Below are 24,878 nucleotides of genomic sequence, written 5' to 3'. Positions count from 1 at the left end.
GCCAGAGACGCTCCTTTTGCTTTTTGCGAACAGTTTCAAGGAACACAATTGCATTTTCTGAGAGGCACCTCAGGTCACTTCAATAGGGATTCATGTTTCCACAATTGAATCATGAATATGGTTAAAAGCGAGTTATGCAATAAGAACTGGTACAGCTAAATATACAGGAGGGCTTGTCCTCGGAGAGCCAGATGGTACTTAGCATCAAAAAGATAAATAAGGTACAAACTAAAACATAAATATTTTGCAGTGAGACAAAGATGCGGGTTATGTAGGGGAAACACGCACAAAACGGGTTTGAACTAACCCTGGGTTTAGAGGACTCCCACCATATGGGTTTCAGTAATTATTTCTGAATTGCATCTGCATAAGTGATATTTCACAAGGCCCTCTGCACTTCGGGCTCACCTTTGGAAAAAACACAAGTGTCTCTTCTGAATTGATACACTGCAGTTATCTCACAAAAAGGCCTAATTACGTAACAAACTAAAAGCAGCCTAACCAAGCAATTATTTCTCTTAAGCACCCTGCCCTTCAGATTCTACTAAAGAAAGCGATCATAATTTCTCTTGTTTCATGGGTCCAGTAACAATTACGTGGATGATCATAAAGCTATAGCAGGAATTTACCCAAATCCATTACCGACATGAAAAGGCACTGGTTCTGACAAGCCTTTATACGGAAGGGCAGCAAATATTTTCCCTTCCTCAAGTCTGGCTGGCTTATTTCTGTGAGATAACTTTTGCCTCAGGAAATTGCGCTCCGAGAATCCTCCTCTACAATTGGGAACACAATTTCAAACAGCTCCAAGAAAACTGAAATATCACCAAAGTAGCTAAGTTATTAACAAAAGGAAATAATCCCACAGTCTCCTGCCCACTTCCTACCAGTGATTAGTTACTTGTTGAATACAATTTATGCTGCAAGTAATTTCTGCTATTAATCTGATACCTGTTCTGGTTAATCCAACATGAACTTTATTAAATGTGCACGTTCACGGGGTGAACGTAGAAGGTAAATTTACTTATCCACTGATTGCACCAAAAATACATTTTAAGTGGAAATCTCCCTAGTGAGGGTGAACTGAGTGAGCTTTGAACTTTAAAAAAAGGGAGCAGTAAAAAAATAAATACGTGCTGTTGCAGCCTGATGAACTTTTTTCCATCGATCTTTAGATATGGAACTATAACAGAAAGTTCAACAAACCAGAATTCAAATCAGATGCAAGAAGTTTTCCCGGGCCACTCTATTCATTCGCTCAAAATACTGCCCAGCTCTACCTTTACGGTAAGTGCCTCGGAGGGCTCGCGATGCCAAATTTGCCTGAACCCTGTGCAAAACGCAGAAGAATTAGCGAACCTGAAGTCAGGGTGTGAAAGGAAAAGAAAGGAGCTCTCAGAATCCCGAGTTTTTGTCGTGCAAGGCGTACGATGCGAACTCGTCCTCGCTGCAGCTCACCCACCCCGTCTCGCTGCAGCGCCAAACTAGGACCCCAGCGAGGCGGAGGGCAGCCCCGTGCCGGGATTATTGCAAATCCTGGATCCTGAAACACGCTTACAAAACACACCCTCTGGGCAACTTACTCAAAACTTAGCGTCTCAGCAAGTAAAACAGCCATAACCCAAGCCCATTACTACGGAAGGGCGGGAGGAAGCTCCTACAGATTTTGTAATAAAGCCCTCTGCTTCTCCTAGGCTATCGGCCGGTATTTTTTGAAAATAAACTTTGTTATTTACTTATTTAACTTCCGATAGGCACGCACACTAAACAAAAGCTTCACTTCCGAGCTATAATTTCAGTCAAAATCCAACTTACTGTAAGTACATCATTTAGCAACAGGCAGGAAAGCTGCTCAGCTAACATTCCTTTCTCACACTCCCAGGGTCTTTCACTTGAAAATGATGTGCAAAATCAGATCAAAAGACTGAAACCAGAAGAAACGGCTACTTTTAAAATAGATGCTTGAAGGTGTTTTGCTCTGTTCTGTCCGGTAAAAACATAAAAGACCCCGAGCGCCAGAAGATGCAATTAAACGAAGTGAAGATGTGAAAAATCCCTCTCTGCTTTCCCAGCAAGATAATTTCCATCTCAGCTTTCCCCTTCTCCACTCACTTTAAGAAGTTCCAAATTCTTTCCTAGGAGGCCGATGAAAGACAAATTAAAACCCCAGCGTTTTCCCCAACTCCTGCTCGAAACTTCAGGAGGAAGTAGAAATAACAGCGCAAGAAAAATAAATACGTTTACTGAGACGAGAAAGGGGATTAAGCTCAGCAAATGGCAAAACTCGAGAGCACTCGGAGCGCCCCAAACTCAGCTAAAAACCAGCGGCCGCCTCCCGGGAGCCGAGGGACTTTTGAGAACCGTTTCGGCAGAGCTACGCGAGGCGAAGCAGCTGTGCCGGGGTTCCCGGGAGCGGTGCAGCGGTCAGGGCCGCGGCCCCCAAACTTTCCGACGGGATTCGGGGCGCGGGGCCCCCTCCCCGCGTTCCGCCCGCAGCGGGCACCGCGCTGCGCTCCGCCGCTCGCAGGGCTGCGGGGCCGGGCCGGGCCGAGCCGGGCAGGAGGCGGCAGCAGCATCGCCGGGAGCCTGCCGCCGGCCCCGGGGAAAGCCCAAGGTGCTCCCGAGCGGCGGGGCCGGGAGGCAAAGGGGGACACCGGCGCGCCCCGGCTCTCCCTTACCTGCCCGCCCCAGGCGCCTCTGGCCCGCGGCTCCCCCCCCGGTGCTCGCCCTCCTCATGGCCACCGAGGGGGGGGGGGGTGGGACGGGGACGGACGACGACAAGTCGTGGCCCCCCGGTCCCCGTGGCCCCCGCCGCCCACTTGTCGCCCCGCGTCCCGGCCGCCGGCAGGCGCAGGTAGGGGCAGGGGTAGGGGCACGGCCCCGCCGCGCTACGCCCAAACTGCTCCGAAATCCCCCTTTTCCCGGGAGGGGTGAGGGAAAAGAGGGGGGCTGGGGGGGAGGAAGGGGGAGAAAAAGAAAATAAATAATTCACACGCTCCCTCTCCAAATCTCGGCGGACACAAAGCCGGCGTTTATTCCTCGCTCACCGACTTGGAGGGGGAAGGCGGAGAAAAAAAAAAAAACAAAAACTAAAATGAAATAAAAATAGGGTGACCAAACAAACCCCCGAGCTGCCCCGGGCTTCCGCGCTGGTGGTGGCGGAGCTGCTCGGCGGCTGCCGGGCCGGGGCGATGCCCCCGCCGCAACTTTTCGGCCCCCGGGAAATGTTCGGGGCGGCGGGGAGAGGGAGGGAGGAGAGGGGGGGCACGAAAGCGGGTGCCCGAGGGGGTTTTCCGCCCTTTCGGGGGGACCGTGCGGGTGGCCGGAGAGGCGGGAAGCGGGCCGGGGGACTGCGGGGCTCAGGCGCCCCGCTGCAGCCCCCCGTTGTTCCCCTGCCCCGCGGGGCGCGGAGGGCGCGGAGCCATCTCCTGCGGGCTCGGGATGCCAGACCGCCCCGCGGGGGGAGGGCGGAGGAAAAACATCAAAAAAGAAAGAAAGAAAAAAACAAAACGGAAAGAGTTGAGGGTTTCGTTAGGAAAACACGCGAAAGAAAATGCCGAGTTAAAAAATAAAATTAGAGAAAAGCCAACAAGTTGGAGCAAAACCCCAAAAGGGACCCCCCCGCACGTAACTCCGGGAGATCCAGCTGCCCCGCTCCGCCGCGGCCCCGGCTCCCCGCGAGGTAAGTTGATCTATTTTGTGCGGGTTTGTGTTAAAATGCGTGCGAGGGAGAGGAGAAGAACTCACCATTTCGCTGGGATAACAAGGCCAGATCGGGGTCGGATTGGAAATGCTGAGGCTTCGCCTGCTTCCTCCGCGACATGCTGGCTCAAACATCAGCTGGGGCAGAATAAAAAATTACTAAAAAAAAATCTTCTCAAAATTACGGAAATCGAGCCTCCCCCCCCCAACCTCCCCAATCCTCCGCGCACCGCGCATGTGTCCTGCTATAATTATGATTATCAATAATGCATTGCGATTAATCATAGAGGGGCTCTTTGAAAGGCGATTGGCACATGGCCAGCTCTATTCAAACCAGCTCGCCTTAATCAATTAGGCGCTGATTTGCTGGAGACCCTTGTCTCTCCGCCGCTCCCACCCAATGAGTCGATCCATGTGGCAGGAGAAGGGGCTGGATTTCCCCAAAGCTGTTTGGATACAGTTTAACCCTCTTAGCAACCAGCCGGGGCTGCACCGCGCCATCCCGGTTACTATAGGAATGCGGCTCCCCTCGCCCCTGCCTCCAGCCCCGACGGGCTCCCCGCTTTGCACCTCGCTTCACTTTTTTTTTTTTTTTTTTTTTTTTTTTTGGGGGGGGGGGGGGGGGAGACTGGGGGGAGGCGGCCGCAGCCCGAGCCGTGCCGGCAGGGCAGGGGAAGCAGCGAAGGAGCGGGCAGGGGGCGGGACGCGCGGCTGGGGGCAGCGGCGGGGCGGCCCCGCACCCCCGGCGGCGGCCGGCGAGCGCCCGCTCGGGGACAGCCCCGCTCCGGATGCCGCTCCGGATCTCGATCCCGCTCTCGCTGCCCGGCCCCGCGCCTGCCGCTTCGCCGCCGTCCCGCCGCCGCAAAAAAGTTTCGGGTGGTTTTTTTTCTCTTTCTCTCTCTCTTTTTTTTTTTCCTTTCTTCTGTCTCTCGCATTTGCAAATAAAGATCCGTTTTCGCCCTCCTCCCCTCCTTCCCTTTCCATATATCACGGGCCCGACGGGTGCTGAAAATAGGAAGGGTTTGGGTTTTACCTCACACATTCCCAGGACAATTAGGGCGCCGCTGGGAGCGGCGGGCGGACCAGGCGGCCGCTCCGCCCCCGGCCTCCGCGCCGCGCCGGTTGGTCGCGCCCGGAGTCAATCGGGCCCGGAGTCAATCCGGCTCGGAGTCAAACCGCCCGACGGCGCCCTGGGAAGGCCGGGCCGGGGGGCGCACCCGCTCCCCCTCCGCGGCTCCGCTCCCCTTCCACCACCCCAACGCGGGGCGGGTGTGGGGCCGCCCCCCACCTCCACAGCGGCCCCACTCCTGACTTTTATTTGTTGCCCGGTGTCCTGTCCCCCCTCTCCCCCATTGCCACCCTGCACTCCACGGGGGGCCGGGAGCCCCAGGGGCGCGCAGCCGGGGGGGGCAGAGCCCGGCCGCTCCCTCCGCGCCCGCGGGACGCTGCCCGCAGCTCTGCGCGTCCCGCACCCGGCTTCGCCTCCCGGGTACAACTTGCCGGGGGGGCCTCTTGCCAACAAACGTCCGATCTCGAAAGAAAAAGCCCAGCTGCCAAGCGGCCGCTGCAGCCGCGCTCGCCCCGCGCCCCTCCGCGCATCCCCCCCGAGCAGCGGGACCCCGGGATCCTTCTCCCCCCCCAGCCTGAGCCACTCGGCGCTCCCGCCCTGCTCCCCCCGTGGGTTATTTGCTCTGCTGTAGGAGCTACTCCTTTTCCCCGTATTAATATTAACAAACTCTCCGCAAAAGCGAGAGGCTGCTCAGCTACAACTCATTTCAATTTCAAATGAGCCGGCAAAACCTAGAGAGCGAGCGGGAGGAGAAGGCAGAGAGGGAGAAACGTTCCCATTCGAGGAACCGGCTCGCTCGCGTTTTCTTCTCATTATTAAACGAAAGAGACTGCAAAACGTTCAGCGAGAAGAGTGAAAAAAAGAAAAAAACAAGAGCCGCAAAAGCAAACAAACAAACCCATACGAACCGAAGAAGCCTCCCAGGTGCCACTCCGGTATTTAGGCAGCGCTGCGGAGCGGCCACCACCGCTTCTTTTCATTTCGGCACGGGGCGAGCCCCCTCCCTCCCCGCAGCACTCGGTACAGTAGGTTTTGAGCCAAAGACAAACGAAGCTATCAGCGGGGATGATGTTGAAGAATGAAGATAATAATGTTGCTATAGGTGGTACTTCACATGACATTATTTTTCACTGAATATTTAAAGAGATGTTTCGGCAGAGATGGATACACTCGGCGCAGGCTGTCACCCTCCTTACCCTGAGACGGTGGGAAAGAAACAGACCCTGCACGTCCAGCCCCGCACTCGTTACTTCCAGCTAGCCCCACGCAGATGCCCACGAAACACCCACGCGGATCTATGGACACGGCCGTGTCTGTATTTCCAAGTGTATCAATCACTCCGCTAGCATCCCCCGGTTTCTGATCTAGCCGCTCTCCCCAAATGATTCGCGTTTACAATTTCATCATACGTTTGTCGATTAAACTTCAGACAAATTTCCCCAGATGAGCAGTACCTTTGCTTCGTGGCAGGAAAAAGGCGGCCGTGGATTGGTAATTAAAAAGCAACAACGAGAAGAAAAACAGTGGTTTAAAGAAAAAGAAATGAATCTGGAGAAAATAAGTTTTATAACTTTTTTTTTCGTTTCTCTGCTCCCTCGCTAATGCATAAAGCGGCACTTGGTATTTAATCTAGGACCGCTTGATTATTTATTGTTTGTTTTCCTCTCCTTCGCTGGGGGCCGGGAGGGGTGGGGAAAGGGTGGAGGCAGAGCAGCATTTCCAGGGCTAGGGAAAAATCGGTCTTTATTGTTGTTGATAGCAATACATCAATTAAATGTCATTGTCTCCAACAGAAGTTGTGAGAGTTCACGAGCGTAAATACTCTGATCTTGGGTTTTCCCTCTCCCAGCTCCCAGTGACAGTGACAGATATTTTTCCCTCCCCGCCACACCTTGGAGATTTTTTTTTTTTTTTTTTACCTCGGATTATTCTTTTTAATGGAGGTGGGAGGCTTTCTAATGTGCTTCAATGCAAATCAGCCCGGCTGGAAGACACCCGTGGTGGGGATCGATCTCCAGTTCATTGAGATGAGCACTGAAGGGAGATGGTAAACAGGGGATAATTTGCAGTTCATTCTGCTGAGAGACGCTTTCAATGAGATGCAACCCACCAGACTGGATTATTGTTATTAAGCTTCGCGGGCAGCCCCAACACCCTGAAACACTCAGGGGTTAAAAGCTACGCGATCCCCACGTCGTCCTAATACAGCGTTAATAACGAGCCGGGGGGGAAAGCCAATTGATTTCATATTTTCTGCAAATTTGCACCTCTGGAGCTGCTCGGAGCGCTCCGCCGCCGGCGGCACCGGGGCAGCGCAACCTGCGGCTCCGCGCCCGCCGCCGCCGAGGGAGCACTCTCGGCTCCCGTCCCATTTCCCCGCTGCAGAAATACCTGCTTCGCAGGGAACGGGGCCACTCGCTCTTTTGCTTTGCTTTCTCCCCCTCTTCGTCTTCTCTGCTCTCTTTTTTAAAGCTAAATAAATAAATAAAAAGAGAGGCTGCGGAAGGGCTCCCAACGTCGCTGCAGTTGACCTCTAAAGTGAGCCGCTTTGCAGCTAACACAGGTTACGTGGCTTTCCGAAATGTGTGTAATTAGGGGCTTCCAGATGTTGCAGTCAGCTGGGAACTTGGCTTTGTGCTCCGCTGTATAATAAACTTTGGAGACAGTCCTGGGGCGCAGCTCCCCGGGGGCAGCCGGCCCCAGCGCCCTGGACTTGTTTTAGTATCAATAGCCCGCACCGCGCTGCTCGGCACCCACTCCGCCGCTCCCGGGGCTCTCTGGGGCAAGGGATGCCTACTTTGTGGAAGTCCTGCCAGCTCTCTTCCTCGCCTTCTTCTCCTCTTATTTTTTAATTTTATTTTTATTTTCCTAATGAGAATTCCCCGGGAAAAAAAAAGGGGGGGGGGGGGGAGTGGGAGAAGCAGCATTGAATCCTTCTCCATTATTACTGACAACTAATAATTGATCAGTGCTCACAAACACAAGCTTTTAGCCGCATAATTGAATCGTAAGCAATACGGGTTGAGCTAAAGGGGGGAAGAAAAGAGGGAAAAGAGCCTTCCCCGCTCTCCCCCAAATCTCAGAGAACCGCAGTGATGGAGAATTCCCCCGCCCCCGAGATAAAAATGAACGTGAGTAATGCCATCACCGGGCAAAGTGGGATTAGTTAATTCAATTCTTTCTTTACACATTTGCTGCCTTTTGTTTGACCTGATGGCCGGCAAATTTTTACACCTAGCTATCCCTTTTGAGTTTATTGATGAAGGTGCTTCTGAAATGATTATCAAGAGATTTACAGCCATCACTACCCACCTACGGGAAAAGTAGTAAAATCAATCCCTCAATCAATCAGACCCCTCTGTGCATATCTTTTTAATCTGCTCTTTTAGCTGTTTTATTATAACACGAGCATTAAATATGTTTGTTTCAAATTTAACACGAATGCCTCCGAAGGACTGTGTCAATTTAGACATAAATCATGAAGTAAACAAGTGGGATGGAAAATCCTTTTTCTCGGGCAGGATGGTTAAAAACCGAGGAATAAAAAAATACCTGGATCGCTTCATTCCTTTACCAGCAATATCCTGCATCAGTGCATAGGCAACTGGTCTCTACGTATAGCCCACAAGGAGAAAAAACATAAAGAAAGATAAATATGCAGCACTGCAAAAGTCTTCCATGCAGTTTTATGTGACTACACAGAGAACCTAGAGTGCTAATAATTAAAAATACTCTAACATCCTAAAGCCTATCATTATTTCTTCTCTTTGATACTTTTTTTTTTTTTTTGGCAGCAGAATGTCTTATTCCCCTTGCTAAAAATATAGGCTTATTTTCTCTAATTAAGTACCATATACTTGACAAAATTCTTTGGTTTCAATACTGTTATTGATCTTAAGGTATCACACTATCCTTTATATACCTTTTCTTACACTAACGAAAAAACTGTGTATTTCAGGTAGGCTGCTTAGGTCAGAAATCTTCCCCACTGATTTGTTATACAGTGGTCATCAGTTATGGACAGAACAAGTCTATTGGTTCTATAGAGAATAAAGAATTTTATTTGATGCCACAGGGGAAGTTTTTTTGTTTTGTTTTCTTTTTTTTTTTTCTGCAAGCTACATCCCTTTACATCCTTTTTTTTTTTTTCTCCAAATATTCTAGTGTATCACAGCCTCATATGTAGCCATAATGTAGCTTCACTAGAAAAACAGAAGTTTAGAAGTGACACAGATCTCTCAGCCTTAGATACAATTTTTTAAAAAACATTCTGGGCTGTAAAGACATTCCAAAAGAATATTGTGAGGTCTCTCGGCACAGAAATAATTTTTGGTAGAACAGGAAGGAAAAAAAAAGACATGGAAATATGTATATGTCAAAAGAAAAGTCATGAAAAATACATCTGATGTTAGATGATAAGACATAACTAGCTATCAGTCAAGATTTCCTCCAAACATTTTGCTTTAAGAAAAGTTCATTTATAGGAAAACAGTCACATTTGCTCTGCACCTGGGTACATTCACAAGAGTGTTTGTATGGATTTTTTTAAAGTCATCATAGCTATCATTTCTTTAATCAAAGCACTATCTAAAATAGTATAAAATATGGAGGTGGGAGCCATTTAAAAGCAAATGAAGGAGTAGGACAGAGGGATGTATCTTCCAGGTTATTTAAGGAAAAAAAATGTGCTCTTCAAAAAAGCGTTCCCTTAAGATTTGCTTACCTTTGAAGCAAAATTATGCAAAAATTCTTCAGCCTGTCAAAATATAAATACAAGGCCAACATTTCATATGGCAATTGTCTAGTAATATACAGATGATTTTCTACAAGGTAATCATCAAACAAAGTAAGACCTGTTGTTGTCGTCACAAACAGATTTCTGCTGTCAAATCAGATTTACAGAGTGTGCATTTTTATTTACATTTTAAAGTTTCATTTTAATTTGGAGAATCTGCAGCAATTATGGGATAAATATGTCTCAAACCTCAGGGGAACTGTTGCCTGTACAGTCCCAAATTTCTCGAATGATGAAATGAGCCTGACAACCCAGCGCATTTTCATGACGTTATTTTTGATTCAAATACAGTGGAAGTATTTGTAAGTACACAGATTTTGTTTGCATAATATCGAGGTGCTCTGATTAATGCATGGTGTTTACAACGTGAAAATTGTCATACTCTTTGCATCAATGCAAGAAACTGGCTTGGCAGCTGCTGGCAGCAATAAAGTAAATGCCTTGTGAATAATGTGCTGCTTTCCATGCCTGAGCTAGGCAGTGTCCTCATGATCCACCTTTTGCACCCAGTCTGGGCCAAGTCTGTTAAAAGAATTGGTCTGCAATGGCAACGTGTAAAACTCACCTCTGAGCATAAATATGCTCGCTCACAGACTTGCATATGCATTATCTGCAGCTTATGGGGAGCCCATTTCCTCACCGAGCAATCTGATCCCCCAGCCACATTGTTGCAGTTTTCTTTTCTTGCTATTAGCGATCATTTAATGTTCAGGTGGCAACAACAGCCATTGCCTACCTCAAAAGGTAAGTCCAGGAGTTTCTCATTAGTTAAAACAAATCTGCAGCTGGAAAGAGGGGGAAGAGTCAACCATTGAGCTGCCAGCCAGCCCTTACTGAACCATCAGCAGATACAATTTCAGTGATCCAGTGAGAGCCGTGATAACTACTGCTCCATAAAGCCAACATCCTACAGATACCACCCAGAAGAGGAAACTCACACTTTCCTTCCCTAAGAAGCTCCAGTCACGAGAATCAAAAGAACAATCTTCAAAAAGAGATGTCAAAAAGATCTTTCCTCACAAATCCAGAAACCAGATTTGGGTTCAGAAAAAAATGTTTCCACCCTTTCCATACCTTATATGGTAAGCTTGGGCTGTCAGCATGGCCGCACGAACCATTCCTTGAACGTCACCCTGAGTTACGTATTCTGCATTACGGTCTTGCACAGAGCATCTGATTCCATCTCCAGAGGGCTTCCACGTGTATTCACATGTTGTATGCAGCCGTCTGAAGTGTAGCTGGCTCACCCTAGGATGGCATGCAATCACAAAGCTAATCTGAGCTCGCTCCTAGCCATTGGCACCCTAGAAGCACTGCCCAAATAAGAATTTAAAGTTTCAGTAAATTTTAAATTATCGCCAAAACAATTGGTGCAAAGACATACACGCAAAGGCAACCAGTCTGTACTGGTTCAACAATTCAACTGTCATAATGCCATGTCCATAACGCAACAGGCAGAGCACAATGGGGAGAATCATACTTGAATATGAGGCAATGTAGTACATTGAGGAAAGTCAAACACCTGTGCTTATTCTGCATCCATTTGTAAAGCTGCAGGATACACCTCACACTCATTTCTGAGTCCATGAAAAGCCATTTTTCTTGTCCTCAGAAGTCTGCAATGCAAGTGCTCTGTCCTAAACACACTATTGATGAAATACACCGTTGTGCAAGAAGCAGAGGGCATCGTGGGCAGTGTTTCAGTCTAGATCTTGATGATCTTGGCTTTTTTCAACCTAGATGATTCTATGAGCACTTTTCTGGCAGGGGCTAACTGGAATGATCGAATATACCGTTTCCCACCACTGTCTGCCACTGCCCCACGCCTGGAAGATGCTGTCCCCCAGCTGTCACCAGGCAATCAGCGGGTGAGCACTCCCAGTCTGCGCTGCTCTAGCATTAGCAAAAATGTTTGCATGACATACTCCGCCAGCAAGGGATGGAAATCTGCATGGGGCAACAGTGCGTGGTATGGTAACTTCTTAAGCTGTTCCAGCTGTTTGCAAATAAAATATGCGCCTAAGCCCCCAGTCTATACAAACCAATTTCTGAGAGGAGCTGTATTTGTATGAGTGTGCCAGATCAGGCCCATTACTAACTTCAGATGAGTGTAAACAACTGTTCCATAGAAAAAAGGTCTAGGGATGTCACCAGTGACAATTATTAGCATGTAAATAACATACCTCTTAGTAAGATGTCTCTTGTTGATATGTTCAGTTGACAGCCGCATACCTTTGCACTCTCATATGTTTTGGGGCTTGAAGTCACTTGCTCCATCTCTAAAGTTTACTTAACCTGGCTTCTTTTGCAGTTGAAGCAACTTCCATTTTTATGCTGCATGAGAGCACAAGCAAAGCTATCATATTTAAGAATAACAGTTTCAGGAAAACAGAGAGCCAAATGCACTATAAACGTACTGAGTTAAGTGGAATTAAACAAAGGATAAATATGGTTCATTCCCTCCTCCCCCTTCAGTACTGTCCTCTGTGAGACTGTACATGTAATCTCACAATGCAATAACATGCTGCACTCGCTCTGTTCAAGCTGTATCGTTCACTCTCTGTTTCACTGTTAGAATTTTCTAATAGCAAAATTCGATTTCACCCAGCACTGCTCCCCAAGGGCTGCCAGACCAGCAGCTCCTTTGCCCCTCTCGTAATGGATCACTCTAAGGTAAGACAAGACCTGACCGTGTTCAGTGAGGGGAGTCATGCCGAGCAGCAGCAATTAGGTAAAGTCAGCGCAAAGGTAGAAAGTGAGATGGATGTGAGCCTAATGGGTGAGAGATAGGCAAATCGACATTCAGGGCCAGCACTGCCACCACCAGCCATGCCGAGCATGCAGCTGCCTAGGGCTGCAAAATGTTTTGTAACACTTGCCTGTGCTTGTGACAGTGCCTTGTGAGGGGCCTACATTTAATGTTTTGCCTGGAGCAACAAAATCCTGTGACTGGTGCTGGTTGCCATATTCTGGGAAGCCTGCAGGAATTTGTTTGCTGGTACTCACGTGACTGGGAAAGAACTTACCGCTTCTCTAAGCAAAACAACTCTGATGTTTTAGGAGAATAGTGCCTTAAACCACCTGTTTAAATGTGTTATTCGCAGGTAATCTTGGCTCTTCACCCGGATTACTCAAAGGCAACAGAAATACTAAATAACCAAAGACAAAAACTATTACTGTTATTTTGCATCCATCTTTTGTGATGGCACACAATTATTTTTACAATAATTGTAACCAGTAACATACCACAGAAAGTTCTCATGGGACTGACTCTCCTTTCAGGAGTAAGCTGTAGAATTTGTTTTGCATTTCTTATTATTCTGCTTCCTTATTTCCATTCTCATAAAATCAGTCAAAGTGATAACTGGAATGTCTAGAAGCAGCCAGAATTTAATCTGGAAGAATTATACACAAGTATATACACAGTACTGGAAGTGTATCTGCTTAAAGGAGCTATGTATCACTACAGAGAATGCACTGTCCTGTGCTTGAAGCATTGGCATATATCGCCAAGATAATACTAATTTCAGTGACGGCATTATGGGATACGGCTTGGAAACATGCTGTAAAATAAAAAATAAATATATGCTACAAAATTTAAAATTAATCAAAATACTTGTTGTTGTTGTTTACATTGTATTCAATAAATACTAGTCATAAGCTCATCTAACCCTTGATTTTGGTAGGCCTCAGCCTGAGAGAAAATCCATGTGTAGGCCCAAATGCTGTAGCTCAGGCACATGACCAAATAGATCGGGCTATTGGCAGAACAGACCTGTCAAGTGTTTTAAAATACGATCATGTGTATGTCACTTTCTGACTGGTGTATGAAGAACCCCTTTTATGCAGGACGTACACTCTTTTCTACGGTGGAAGAGAGATCGGTTCCCTTCCTTAAAGGATTCCTTATTCTGAACTGCAACAAATGTACCGGAGGAGTCGTTCACCACACAGGAAAGGCCAGAGGTGAGCTACTGCTGCCTGTAGTCCCCCCGGGGCTCTTACTACACTGAAGACCCCCCTGTGGCCGCCAGCCCAGGCCCCACATAGGGCCTTGGGTGGTGGAACCATGGAGCCAGGGCCGAGGCCAAGGCTGCCTGGCAGGAGCTCAGTGCTCTTGGAGGTGCTGTGTGCAGGTGGATCCCATTGCTTCAGGGCATCTGGGAGGGGTCTGTGTAAAAAACATCATCTGAAAAGAATACAAGGGAAATTTGGTGAAGTTTCCCTCAAAGCATTTTTATTTTGTTTTTCAAGCCATGTGGATGTTACTGGGTAGGGATTTGGTCTGGCCCAATAAAAACAGCTGCACTTTTCAATACATAGCACACACAGTTATTGGATGTCTCAGCTGCGATGTATTCCTAGGTTCCTTGAAAACAACAGGGCAATGCACTTTCCCATTGGATTGTATTATTTGTATACTTACTGATTTATTATACCTTTCCAAATCAACATAATTTGGACTTTGTGGAAAGAATGATGGTGTTGAACTGACACATGATGGTAAACTAACTACGTTAGGATTCCCAGTTCTTTTATTTCTCTTTTACTAAGTAAAAGGCAAAAATCTTGGATTTTTTTTCTGTTCAAAATTGCAGTACTGCAAGCTAAAACTTTCCCTCCCAATCTAAAAACTTCTTTTCTTCTCAATCTAAATTCATTTTAAATTGTTATGCTTTACAAACTTCCAAATGGGATTCTAATTGTTGACAGACATTTTACATTACATGTGTCTATCACTTTGATTTAATATGCATTTTCAATGAAATTTAAAAAAGGCCTCTAAGGTGGCAATTTAACAGCGAGACATGCTGTGAATTTTAGATATAAAAAATATCTCGTTTGCAAGGGTTTTTTTTTTTGTACATGTGAAAATGGCCCTCAAGGAAAAAAAGAAAGTAAAAAAAATTTTTTTTTTTTAAAAGAAAAAGAAAAAACAGAGAACGTCTGTATGGCTGAATTATCAGAATCAAATATCTCCAAGAATATTACCTACTGTTTTAGTCAATCACAGCCATCAGAGGCAAACCAGGTTTTACATTTATGCAGCATTTCAGTAGCGCACTTCAAAAAGTATTAACCATGAAAGAAATAAAACGTATCTGGAAATCCTACGTCTGGTTTATTACATCTCATGACCTGATTTAATTTTCTTCTACAGAAAACGTGCATTGAAATGTCTCTAAGTAATAGGTACTTCTTGTCAAGTTTGATAAGAGACATTTGAAAGGAATTCCAAATGTATTCTGAAAGCTAAGAGCAAAGCTAGCTTTCCTGTGTCCCTAAAAGAGGGGAAACCAGACCTAGGACAGCATACAAGCTACAGAGACCTGTTCTATATCAAGTTTACTTTTGAAATCATCAGAATTGTAGTTAGCGTATAGGCTATGTATAGGCTACAGACACCGACAGCACAGAGGGAACAGCTCTGCAACTTTTACTTAAAATTTGTTAAACAAAATATTAGCTACTTTTAAATAGTTGCATTTTCTTCATAACTTTAATACAAACATCTTGGCTTTGGCTTGTTTTGTATAAATAGCTTTAGATCATCTTGTTTTAGTGGTCCTGCAGGGTGTCCCAAAACCTACACTTGATGGCAAGAATAAACATTCATTAAACTTCAAAGGCTGCCAAAAACTCTAGTTATTTTGATTTAGGGGAATCATTTAAATTAATCCCTATGTTTGTGTAGAAAATATGTAATGTAATCCATTTCTCTGTTTCCAGCTTCAAGTCACTTACTATTGGGAAAAAAAAAAAAAAAAGTGCTTTGCTAATGTTTCCTGTCTTGAAAAACCGAGGGGAAAAAATAAAAATAAAAATAATAAAAAAAAAAAAGAGAGAGACAACTTCATACCCTTTTAAAGAATCCTGGCATAGTGACATTGAGAAATAAATATTATAATACACAACCGTATGCTTATATCTGCATAACTGCTATTAAAACTAACACACACAGCAGAGTTCTCCAGTGGGAGCAGTAAACCCAATTTTTTTTTATATATATACACATACACATGTGTGTATACATATATATTTAACAAAAGAGCCAATTACTTTTTTGAATGGCTTCCTGCCTTAGCACCCCAACTCAGCTGAGTATGGCTGTGCTACAGAAAACTCACGCTCAGCCTTCTAACACATTTTCCTTTATACTGAGCCTCCCTCAAAACTGGGCTGAAATTTTGCCCTGTAGGATGGATGAAGAGCTCTTTTTTTTTTTTTCTTTAATTTTTACTTTAAAATTAATCTGCTCCTCATCTGAAAGAAGCATGCAGAGCATACTCTGCCAGAGACACTGAGTTAAAAATAAAATGAGTGAGAACCTCAGCTATTGTAAATCACTCTAATGCCACTGAGGCCAATAGGACTACGTCAATTTAGACTAGCTGAGGTTGTGGCCTAATATTTGTGCTGAAATGTTGAGGCTATAGCAGTATCCCTGAGCTCTATAAATATTTGTTGAAAGCTGCCTGTTGGGGTGCAGGGAGTGGATTGCTCATCAGCAAACAGTTCGAACCCTTGTCTTTTCACCTTTCTTAAGGAAACTCTTCCAGTTTTGGGGGGTGGGAATTTTGCCTGAGTAAAGAGTACAGATACGATCCTTCTTACTTTGTACAGTGATTATACTGTGTACAGTGAAACAGTAATTTTCATCTGGACTTTTGAATTTGTACCAATCTGACTGTCCTACACTGATTCATGCAACGCACTGTACATGAATGACCAGTAATGTTTACAAAATGAATTAGTTTGACTCCAACTCTCTAGCCAGAAAGTAATCAAAGTGAAGAGCCAAGCTATTTCTGAAATTCCAGCTTCCCTCGCTAGAAACTGAACGCTCTGTCTCACTAATCAGCGTATTAGTGTAAAATGTACGTGTTCTATACTGGAGGACAATTAATAACAGCAGTGACTCTGAGCAGTGTACACATATTAACTGTTCCACCCCCACACTGCTTGCGTGTGGTGGGCAAGTCCAACTGCAGCATACGGTGCAGAGACAAAGAAAAGTGAAAATGTCTATCAGTAAGTGATAATACACAAATTGTGCTTCCCCCCCCTATATTATGTTCCTGGCAACATTTAGTTTCACTTCTTTCAAAGCCAATATACGTATTCATAGACATATATTCAGGAATCTTCTTATGCAAATATTTTTAGTATGGTTATTCATGACTGGTGTCCTTTCCCATAAAATCTTGGAAGCCCTGGTTTACTTTCTCATCAACCATCTTGAATTAAGAATTCAGCAACATCAGAACTATCTTCAGAATAATCTCATCCTATAAAATCCATCAGCCTTTGTTAGATTTACCATAAAAATTATTATGAAAGAAAGAAACGTTATTTAATCATTTTCTTTGGGATAGTCTGAAACTCAAAAAGGTTCACTGAACTTTCCCTTAGAAAACCAGCCTCCTAATCTGAAAAGCACCACTTCATATAAAGCTGGAGATGTCTCAGAGCCAAATTGTTAGCTCCTGTAAATGGTTAGAGCTCCACAGAGGGAGGATATGAAATAAGGCTCTGTTGATTTTCCAGCAGAGCATCTGAACCACTTCCCCCACCCCAGTCAGTTAAAGCAAAATTAAAAGAAAAATAAACCTGGATTAGTATGTGAGCTCTTCGTTTGATGTAAATTAGCACAACTCTACTGGATATCTGACTTAAGCAGAGTTATAATGGACATACCACCAAGAAGAGCTGGGCCAGGGTATTTTAATGGTGATTTTATGTGGGTGGGTGAGAACCTGATTTTTCATCCTTATTCAGGCTGAAAACAAGGAATGCACTACAGAGCTATAGATCAGTTGAGAAATTGATTTTTTTTTTTTTAATTTATTTATTTTTTTTCCAGGGAGGGAGGCTAAAGAGACTCAGTTCTTCCAAAATTAGCAACCACTGGTGCGGTGCATAGCTCAGGTCAAATGACAAGTGACCACAGTGCTGCCCAGCACCTCCCCATCTATATCATAGCTTCACCCAGCCCCGTTAGCTTTTATTTGCAGACTAAACTTGCAAATCCAGTGAAGTGGTAAAAATGAATAACTTCTGAACAAAATAGCTTGACAGGATATTTTTAACACTATCTAAAAATTGGATGTTAATAAACAGTTAAATTCATCTTTAGCTTCTCTTAAGTAGTTTAAACATAAGTCACTATTTTTGTCTTTTGTTGTCTCAGGCTTTCTACAGGAGCACAGAGAATTTCGTCAATGATCTTTCTACACTCTATAGCATTAAGCCTTTGCACTATTATCCATCTGTATACCTATCTGCTGTGTATCTATCAGCTGTATGAAAATAACTATTAGTCACTTCACCCCAGAGCAAGTATCAATAGGGAGAATGACAGTGGCTAGTTTGCACACTTGAAATGGTTTATTTGTTGCAATCCTGCGCACAAGATGTTTATCAGTAAGCACCAGACAGCCATGCAGAAGAAGGAGCCTTAATTCTGTCTGAGACAGCCTCTTATTGCTATTGATAGTTAGCATCAGTGTCCAGTCTGAGAAATGGAAGTGCTGCAGGCAACTTCAGTCAAGACACCCTATTGATCTACTGCTTCCTTTGCCTCCCTGAAGCTAGAGAAGAAAAATAAAAAGGGGAGGAAAAGCTTGTTGTATAAGGGGCAATGCAGCAGTCTATGACTTACCATCATTCAAAAGGGGTGTGTATGTGCATGGATATTCCTGATATTCAGTACCTCAGACAACTGTAAATCACACACACAGCCATGATAAATATAAATGTCAATGTGTTGGAAATGTCCTTTATATAAGAGGTGTCACTAGAACTACATTTTTAGCATGAAACATTTTTGCTGCTTTTTATTTTTCATTGACTTATTGTGCTTCTGTTATATCCTGTCTAACACAATCAATCTAAAGCATAATATCTGAGAGTCTTATTCATAAATAATACATATTTGGGTCATTTTCATTTGTATTCTACAATGAAGATTTACAAGCCAGAAACAAAACAAGAAACAATCTGTGTAATGCTCTTACTCAGTGGATAAGAATATATTACTGTGATCAATTAATCTGCTTTTCTCTGCATTAGGTGGACATCTTTATGGTACATCCATAAGGGTTTATAACTTAGGAGAGACAGAACCAGCTCTAAGGCTCTAACATAAAATGCCTGTACTCAGAAAAGAGAAAGTTTTCCAAAGTTTTTTTTTCCAATGGGAAATGTGTTAATTTTGGCAAACTCAAACACAGCAATACACCATCTATCAACATACTGCGCTGCTTTGCCCTATATACTTCTTATGCTAAATGACACGAAAAATTGGCTACATTATACCATAACTAAATGTCAAAATAATAATTTTGGGGATTTCTCTAGTGATATTCAACTAAAGATATTCACAGTCTACTACAAACCATGTAAATTCATTCTACAGTAGGGCAAACTGACACACAGAAGGGTCCCAGAGTAAAAAAATAAATAAATATATATCTGTATGAATATAAATCACAAGAGCAAATCATAACAAGAAAGGTGAAAGAAAGACTCGAATAAATATTATGGTATACCAGTATTTCATATAAGAAACTACAGTCACTTGTGTAGTCACCAGTACAGCTGGTATTCTGATGATGGGCCACGTAAGAGCAGCAGTAATGGACCAAATATTTGTAAATTATCCCTGCAAAGAAGGAAAAAAAGTTAGGACTTGGTGAATAATAATTTAATAATAAAAAAAAAATCCCTCATCAGTCAACAACGTTACTTTAGGAAGGAAAGACGGAATATGCAACAACGTTGTGGGTAACATAAAGTAGTGAGGAAAAGTCTGGGTGAATGGTGGGAGTGAGGACAAGGCAGGCTACTGGGGCAGTTCCCCTCTTTGCCCCAAGCCTTGAGAGATGCAGACTGTGCTGTGCTCAGTGCTTTGGACCATGATCCTTACTCAAAGTGGGTTATTGTATTCATTTTTCAACTCTGGAAATTTGCTACAAGCACATCTCAGATAAAAAGGTGAAATGAGTTTTGCAACTATGGCAAGAAAGCAATTTTACATTTCATAGGCCTTTTAAAACTCCTTTCAATAGAAAATAAAAATAACAGTAAGGCGAAAAAAAAGGCTACAATTCAATTCCCCTTTTTATAGTTTGACATTGCAGATGTTTCTGGGTCAGAGGTGAACATGTCTTCAGGTGTAAAAAGATGCAATAACCCAAGTCAAAAATGGCCCAATCCCCAGAACTGTAACTGTGTGCCAGAATCTCCCCACCTTGGAAGCTTGCTGGCAGCAATGTACTCCAGGTGTCTTACACTGTACAGACCTGGTAGTCATTTTAATATTTTCCATGCTCATGTAAATAGACTTGATGTGTGTGTTCATCAAATGTGGGAAAATCCCGCAGAATTTTGTACCATCTGTTTATAGGTAAAAGGCCTGCTTTGCTGACAATTTAGTGCAAAATCAGAAAATAGAATGAAAAGGAGCAAGCAGTGGTTTTTGTCCTGTTTTGTTTTCATAAATCTGAGGTTTAAGGTGTTCTGTTTTGTTTTTATAAATCTGAGGCTTAAGGTCATACCAAAATCTATCGAAGTTCAAAGGTTCATTCTGTTTGGACAGCATTGTCCTTTTCAGAGATATGAATATTATCTGAGCACCATGGAGCTCTTAAAATCTGCACCACGTGGATATAGTGCAGCCTTGTGAAACCCTGAGCACACACAAGATTCAACAACTTCAGCAGGAGATGGGGAGGGTGCAAGGACCACATCTTGGGCAGTTGGATGTCCGCATTGGTGTCCTGGATCAGAGGCTTCTGTGAAACCCTAGCTGACAGCATTTCAACACTTCTGGTTGGCCTCAAGTGAGAAACTCAGGCTGAAGCAAAACCTGAAATGCTCATTGAGAAAAAGTATAATTTTATTTTATTTAATACCCAACACTGATTTTTTTTTTGTTAGAATTACAGCAGTTTAATTCATTTAATATGGTAGATGACAATCAAAACATCCATCTTAATTGTTTTTGTCTGGTTTAAATAAGACTGTTGTACAAAAGGCAGTTATATCTGACATCCTGGAAGCAGCTATGATATTGAAAGGAAGGCTGTGGTCGCAATGATTTTCAGCATAAGTTGATAGACATCAACCAGTCATTAGAAGGGGAATTTGAGACCTTTCTTGTCCTTACATTCTATGTGGAACATGTGCGTACACTTTCCTACAGAGAACTGATAACCAGATCGCAGAAATTTATATCTGAATATGAGTTGGACATCATCAGAAAATGATGTCAAAGACTATTTCAAAAACATATTTTCATTATATTACATTAGGGTGTGAGATCTTGTCTTGGGTGAGGGAAGAGTTAACACAGCTGGCAGAGGAGAAAAACATCAGAAGAAAACAAACTGACAAAGCTAATCAAATACAGACATATGTAATCTAAAATCTCAAAGGGGATTCAAGGTAAGCTAAAAGGACACTATAGGATCAAATGCTGTTAAAGCATCCAATACAACCTGAGGAGAAGAGAGAACAAAATCTCTGTAGAGACATGCACCAGACGCTCAGCAGGATAGGTCAGTGTATCTCCATTGAGACAGACTCTACTGCTTTACACAGGCTTAACCCTGCCCCTAATGGCCTAAAAAAGATGTTTTAACCTTGCCACCAGCATTGTACTGGGTTATAAAAGTTGAGAAAAAGAATTTGAGAGTGCCTATGGTCAGTTAATTGGGAAAACAACCAGTTCCCCACAGTATAATCTACCCCATTTGCCAAAAGAGACAAGTTTTATATGTTTCAGTCAGAAAAGTGCAACTCCTCCAGTGGTGTGGCTGAGACATTTACTTTGAAAATGAGGAATCTTATTTCCAAGGTCAATCTGAGGTTTGCTGGGTTCAAACTAAAATATTTTGTGGGGCCAAAGAAATATTTACTGGGTTCTAGGGAGCAGGGAGTGGATGTGTAGTTTGAACATATTTCAAGTCAGCCTGGGAGGTCTTTTTGTTTTTATATATTTGTGTCTCCTCAAACAACCTTTTCTTTTCCTGAGAAATTGGAAGTGAAGACAATGATGGCATTTTTTTTGCCTGTACATTTCAGGCCATTTCCTGCACTGAATCAGGGAACCTTCATTATTGGCACCTTTTCCAGAATGTATTTCTTTCCAGTGCATCATATGAAACAACACAGTCAAATTTTGCCCAAGGGCTGCCATTCTTTCTGTGCTAAACTAGAAGGAGTTTCTGTATTAAGCAGTGGTTTGCTTTGTATGACCTTTGACAGCGGAAGTGTTGGAAGGATGACATTATATATTGTAGGACAGTGCTAGGTGGAGCTTGGTAGGCAGCTGTAAATTAAATGGCAACATATTACAAATGAGCTCTGTAATGAGTAGGCGATTGGAAGATATGGTACTGCATGCTGGAGATTAACATCCGAACAGAGAAACTATCATCTAGCCCAGCAAATGCAGTAAAAGGTTAAAAGAAATATTCAATATTATCAATCATATTAAAAAAAGGAGAGAACTTCTTACAGCTGCCAAAGAAGCTTGGGGGAATTAATGTGTTTGTGTCAAAAAGACTGAGAACAAGTGAAATAGGACTACAGTGATTGCTGGAATCTTACTTGCCTGGAGAGATAACATTGGACATCCACTTTAACTAGGCAGGTGCCAAGAATCCTCTTGCGGATGCTATGGAGCTGCTTTCAAATACAAGAATGTACAATGACCCCCATTCTCCAGTCCTCTCTGTGGTTTCTGAGATGCTCGTTAAAGCAGGGAAACCTCCAGTGAGGTGTGATGACCTGAAAAGAGAGAGGAACTAAAGAATCAATGTTTTAAGTAAAACAGCAATTATAAAAGATCTACAGCTCCTTCCATGTAATCAGGTAAATTACCAGGAGCAGCATAAAGCACCTAAATTGGAGAAAGAGTGGAGAAAGGGAGTGGAGGGAAAAGAAGGTCCCTTGGGTGATATCCGATAGGATGCTTAGTCTGTGCAGAGGGCAAAAGGTTAAGTGAAAATGAGATGAAGGAATGATCAGATATAGTGAGATCAGAGACAGTTAAATAAAGAATGTGCTAACCTAAGATAAATGTGAAGAAGTGTGCCTGTGCCCAGGGTGTTGGGGTAGCCTTCTTCAGCAGTTCAGAAGCCAGACAGGGGTATTCCCTGTTCCCAATCCACATCAATCCCAGCTGAATCCCTTCCCAGCAAAGAAACAGAAGGGATAAGGATGCAGCTTTAAGACTCCTCTCTGCTGCTCCAATAGTATAAAAGCATATTAATGTGTTTCTAATCACATCTACACATTTTGCAGGTCTTTTTCTACTGCTGGTAGGATGTAAATCATCCTTAGAGAAGAGAAAGAAAACCAGGCCTTTGCCATATGTGGCTTGGACAATGCGAGAGATGCTGTTTAAAGAATATGAAAACAGAAACATTGAAAAGTACTTGAAAACTGCAAACTTTGTTGGCTGGCTAAGGTTTTCATGGGTCACGTGGCTCTCATTACAATGGGTTTCCATAACAACAAACAGCATTTGGTTAAAAGAGGTGCATAATGTAGCAAATAAATGCTTGGGACACAGTTTGTACAAAACTTCATCAAATATTTTCGTAAATCTTCACTCTCAGCCTACTCAACAGAAATACTCTGTGATGACAGACAGCAGCAGAAAGCTCAAGGAATATCTGTACTGACCAAGTCTGTAAACAGCCACAAGAATTCTGTTCAAAAATCTTTGGTAGCCTACAGCCTTTAAATGCTTCTAAGAACAGCCTTAAATGTGCAAACCACAAGATGAAAGTTCAAATGTTTAGATGCGTAATTCCATGGTCAGTACCTTTCATGCTTCCTCAGAAGACTGATTAATATATACAATCAGACCTGGGAATTAGGAATTTGGAGCTTAAACTCGCCTAGTACATGCTAATACCTGGGGAATGCCCAAACTTGTTTTCTGAAAACAAATTTTGGAGCTCTCAACAATTATGGTGTTACAACACTTTGAGAGGAGAAATTGTGTGTTTTTCACAAAGAGTTTGATTAGTCACAGAATTCACTAAATCTAGCTGAGCCTCTTATCTTTAAGACTAACAAACATCCCACATATATTTTTGTTTACTCTAAAGCTACAGTGAAAGAAGTGTGAGTCTATAAATGAGGAGTTTCAAATGAAAGAGGTGGTTGAAGCATTTTGACCCTATTCAATCAAGGTCAGTTTTCCTCTGAATTATACCTGTTTCCTTGTCTAGCATTTTAGATACCTTCCAAGAGTCTAGTGACAGAGTTTATAAGTGGCATTCAACAATAAAGAAGAAAGAAAGCTGCTCACAAAACTCCTCCTTTCCCCATGTGATAAAAAGCAGCGTTCCAGAGGAAGAGACAAAAGAGTGTGTGGGTCCCAGTCGTATATGCCTATGGGAAAGGAGTGGTGAAAAGAGGCCAGCAGCTAGGGGAAACAGGGACAGGCGGAAAGAACACAAATCAGCTTTATGAGCCAGCAAATGATGGATGGCTAAATGCCAATCGAGAGCAATACATACAATTGAGTTTGCGATTATTAAAGGTTATTTTACTCTTAATTTTTTGTGGTAGGTGTTCTTACTCCTTCCTTACAGAAACCCTTGATTTTCACTTGCTAGATACTTAGATGCACTTGTCATACCCAAAAGGTGATTTCAGCTCTTGGATGCCAGAAACCTTTCCACTGATCAAAACACAGCTGCATGGGCTTGCTTGATCTATTAATGGCTGCCACAACTCTGGGCTATGTCTGTCCATACCTGTGAAAATAGATATAATTAATATAACAGATATCATATGTATATGCAAATCCCGATGGTAAAAATGACTTACAGTAGGACAGGGTTTTCATTTGCCAAACCAAACCAAGATACCTGAATCACTTAAACATATGCAATCTGCACTTGGAATACTGCTGCTGCGGCGACATCAGCATACTCTTGATGTATTTTATTTTACATTAAGCTTCTTTTTTTAATGAAAGGTCTTAAAACACAATTTTTAAAACATACTTTAATTAGCTTTTTCCATGCTGTCACCTCTCTGCAGCGTTTAAAAAGCTCTTTCCATTATTTCTCACAAGTTGCTCGGACATACGATGTTAGACCATAAGACCACATGAATTGCCATTCAGTGGACATGGATCCAAGGTTTTAAAACAAAGAACGAGCAAATTTCTATCCATTTTACATAAAACACTTTCTGTGTAAGACAAGAAACAGAATATTTTCTTGTAGATAACCTTTTTATTCATTATAGAAATGCACACCATCAGATATTACTAAACAAATA

General features: G+C 43.3%; 2 protein-coding genes and 1 long non-coding RNA gene across 8 annotated transcripts in view; all 3 read right to left on the bottom strand.

The window, feature by feature from the left end:
* Positions 1 to 6,421, bottom strand: part of SALL1 (spalt like transcription factor 1) — a 16,967-nt gene extending 10,546 nt beyond the window's left edge. The window contains exons 1-2 of one of the 5 annotated variants that reach the window (XM_013195655.3): positions 5,680 to 6,421; positions 3,748 to 3,840 (exon numbers count right to left, since the gene is read on the bottom strand). In XM_013195655.3, the coding sequence (XP_013051109.3) occupies positions 3,748 to 3,823 (76 nt within the window). In that variant the 5' untranslated portion in view covers positions 3,824 to 3,840; positions 5,680 to 6,421. Of the gene's footprint in view, positions 1 to 1,815; positions 1,955 to 3,747; positions 3,841 to 3,932; positions 4,292 to 4,735; positions 5,656 to 5,679 lie in introns of those variants that run through there. The other 4 variants (XM_067004450.1, XM_013195654.3, XM_048075312.2 and 1 more) reach the window with 4 other exon arrangements.
* A 3,845-nt stretch (positions 6,422 to 10,266) lies between these two features.
* Positions 10,267 to 20,925, bottom strand: LOC125184173 (uncharacterized). Its single transcript, XR_010834594.1, has 3 exons — positions 19,118 to 20,925; positions 11,750 to 11,900; positions 10,267 to 10,814 (listed from the first exon to the last, which is right to left on the bottom strand). It is a non-coding gene; the product is annotated as an uncharacterized lncRNA (long non-coding RNA).
* Positions 20,926 to 22,164: 1,239 nt separating this feature from the next.
* The window catches only part of LOC106045268 (uncharacterized), a 312,839-nt gene continuing 310,125 nt past the window's right edge, over positions 22,165 to 24,878 (bottom strand). For both annotated transcript variants that reach the window (XM_067004462.1, XM_067004463.1), the window contains 2 exons: positions 24,229 to 24,346; positions 22,165 to 22,361 (listed from right to left, as the gene is read on the bottom strand). The gene's annotated coding sequence lies outside the window, so the exon portion shown is untranslated. The remainder of the gene's footprint in view (positions 22,362 to 24,228; positions 24,347 to 24,878) is intronic.

This window comes from Anser cygnoides, chromosome 12 (genome assembly GCF_040182565.1).
Source record: "Anser cygnoides isolate HZ-2024a breed goose chromosome 12, Taihu_goose_T2T_genome, whole genome shotgun sequence".
Taxonomy (NCBI): domain Eukaryota; kingdom Metazoa; phylum Chordata; class Aves; order Anseriformes; family Anatidae; genus Anser; species Anser cygnoides.
This window is presented reverse-complemented; position numbering and strand designations above follow the sequence as displayed.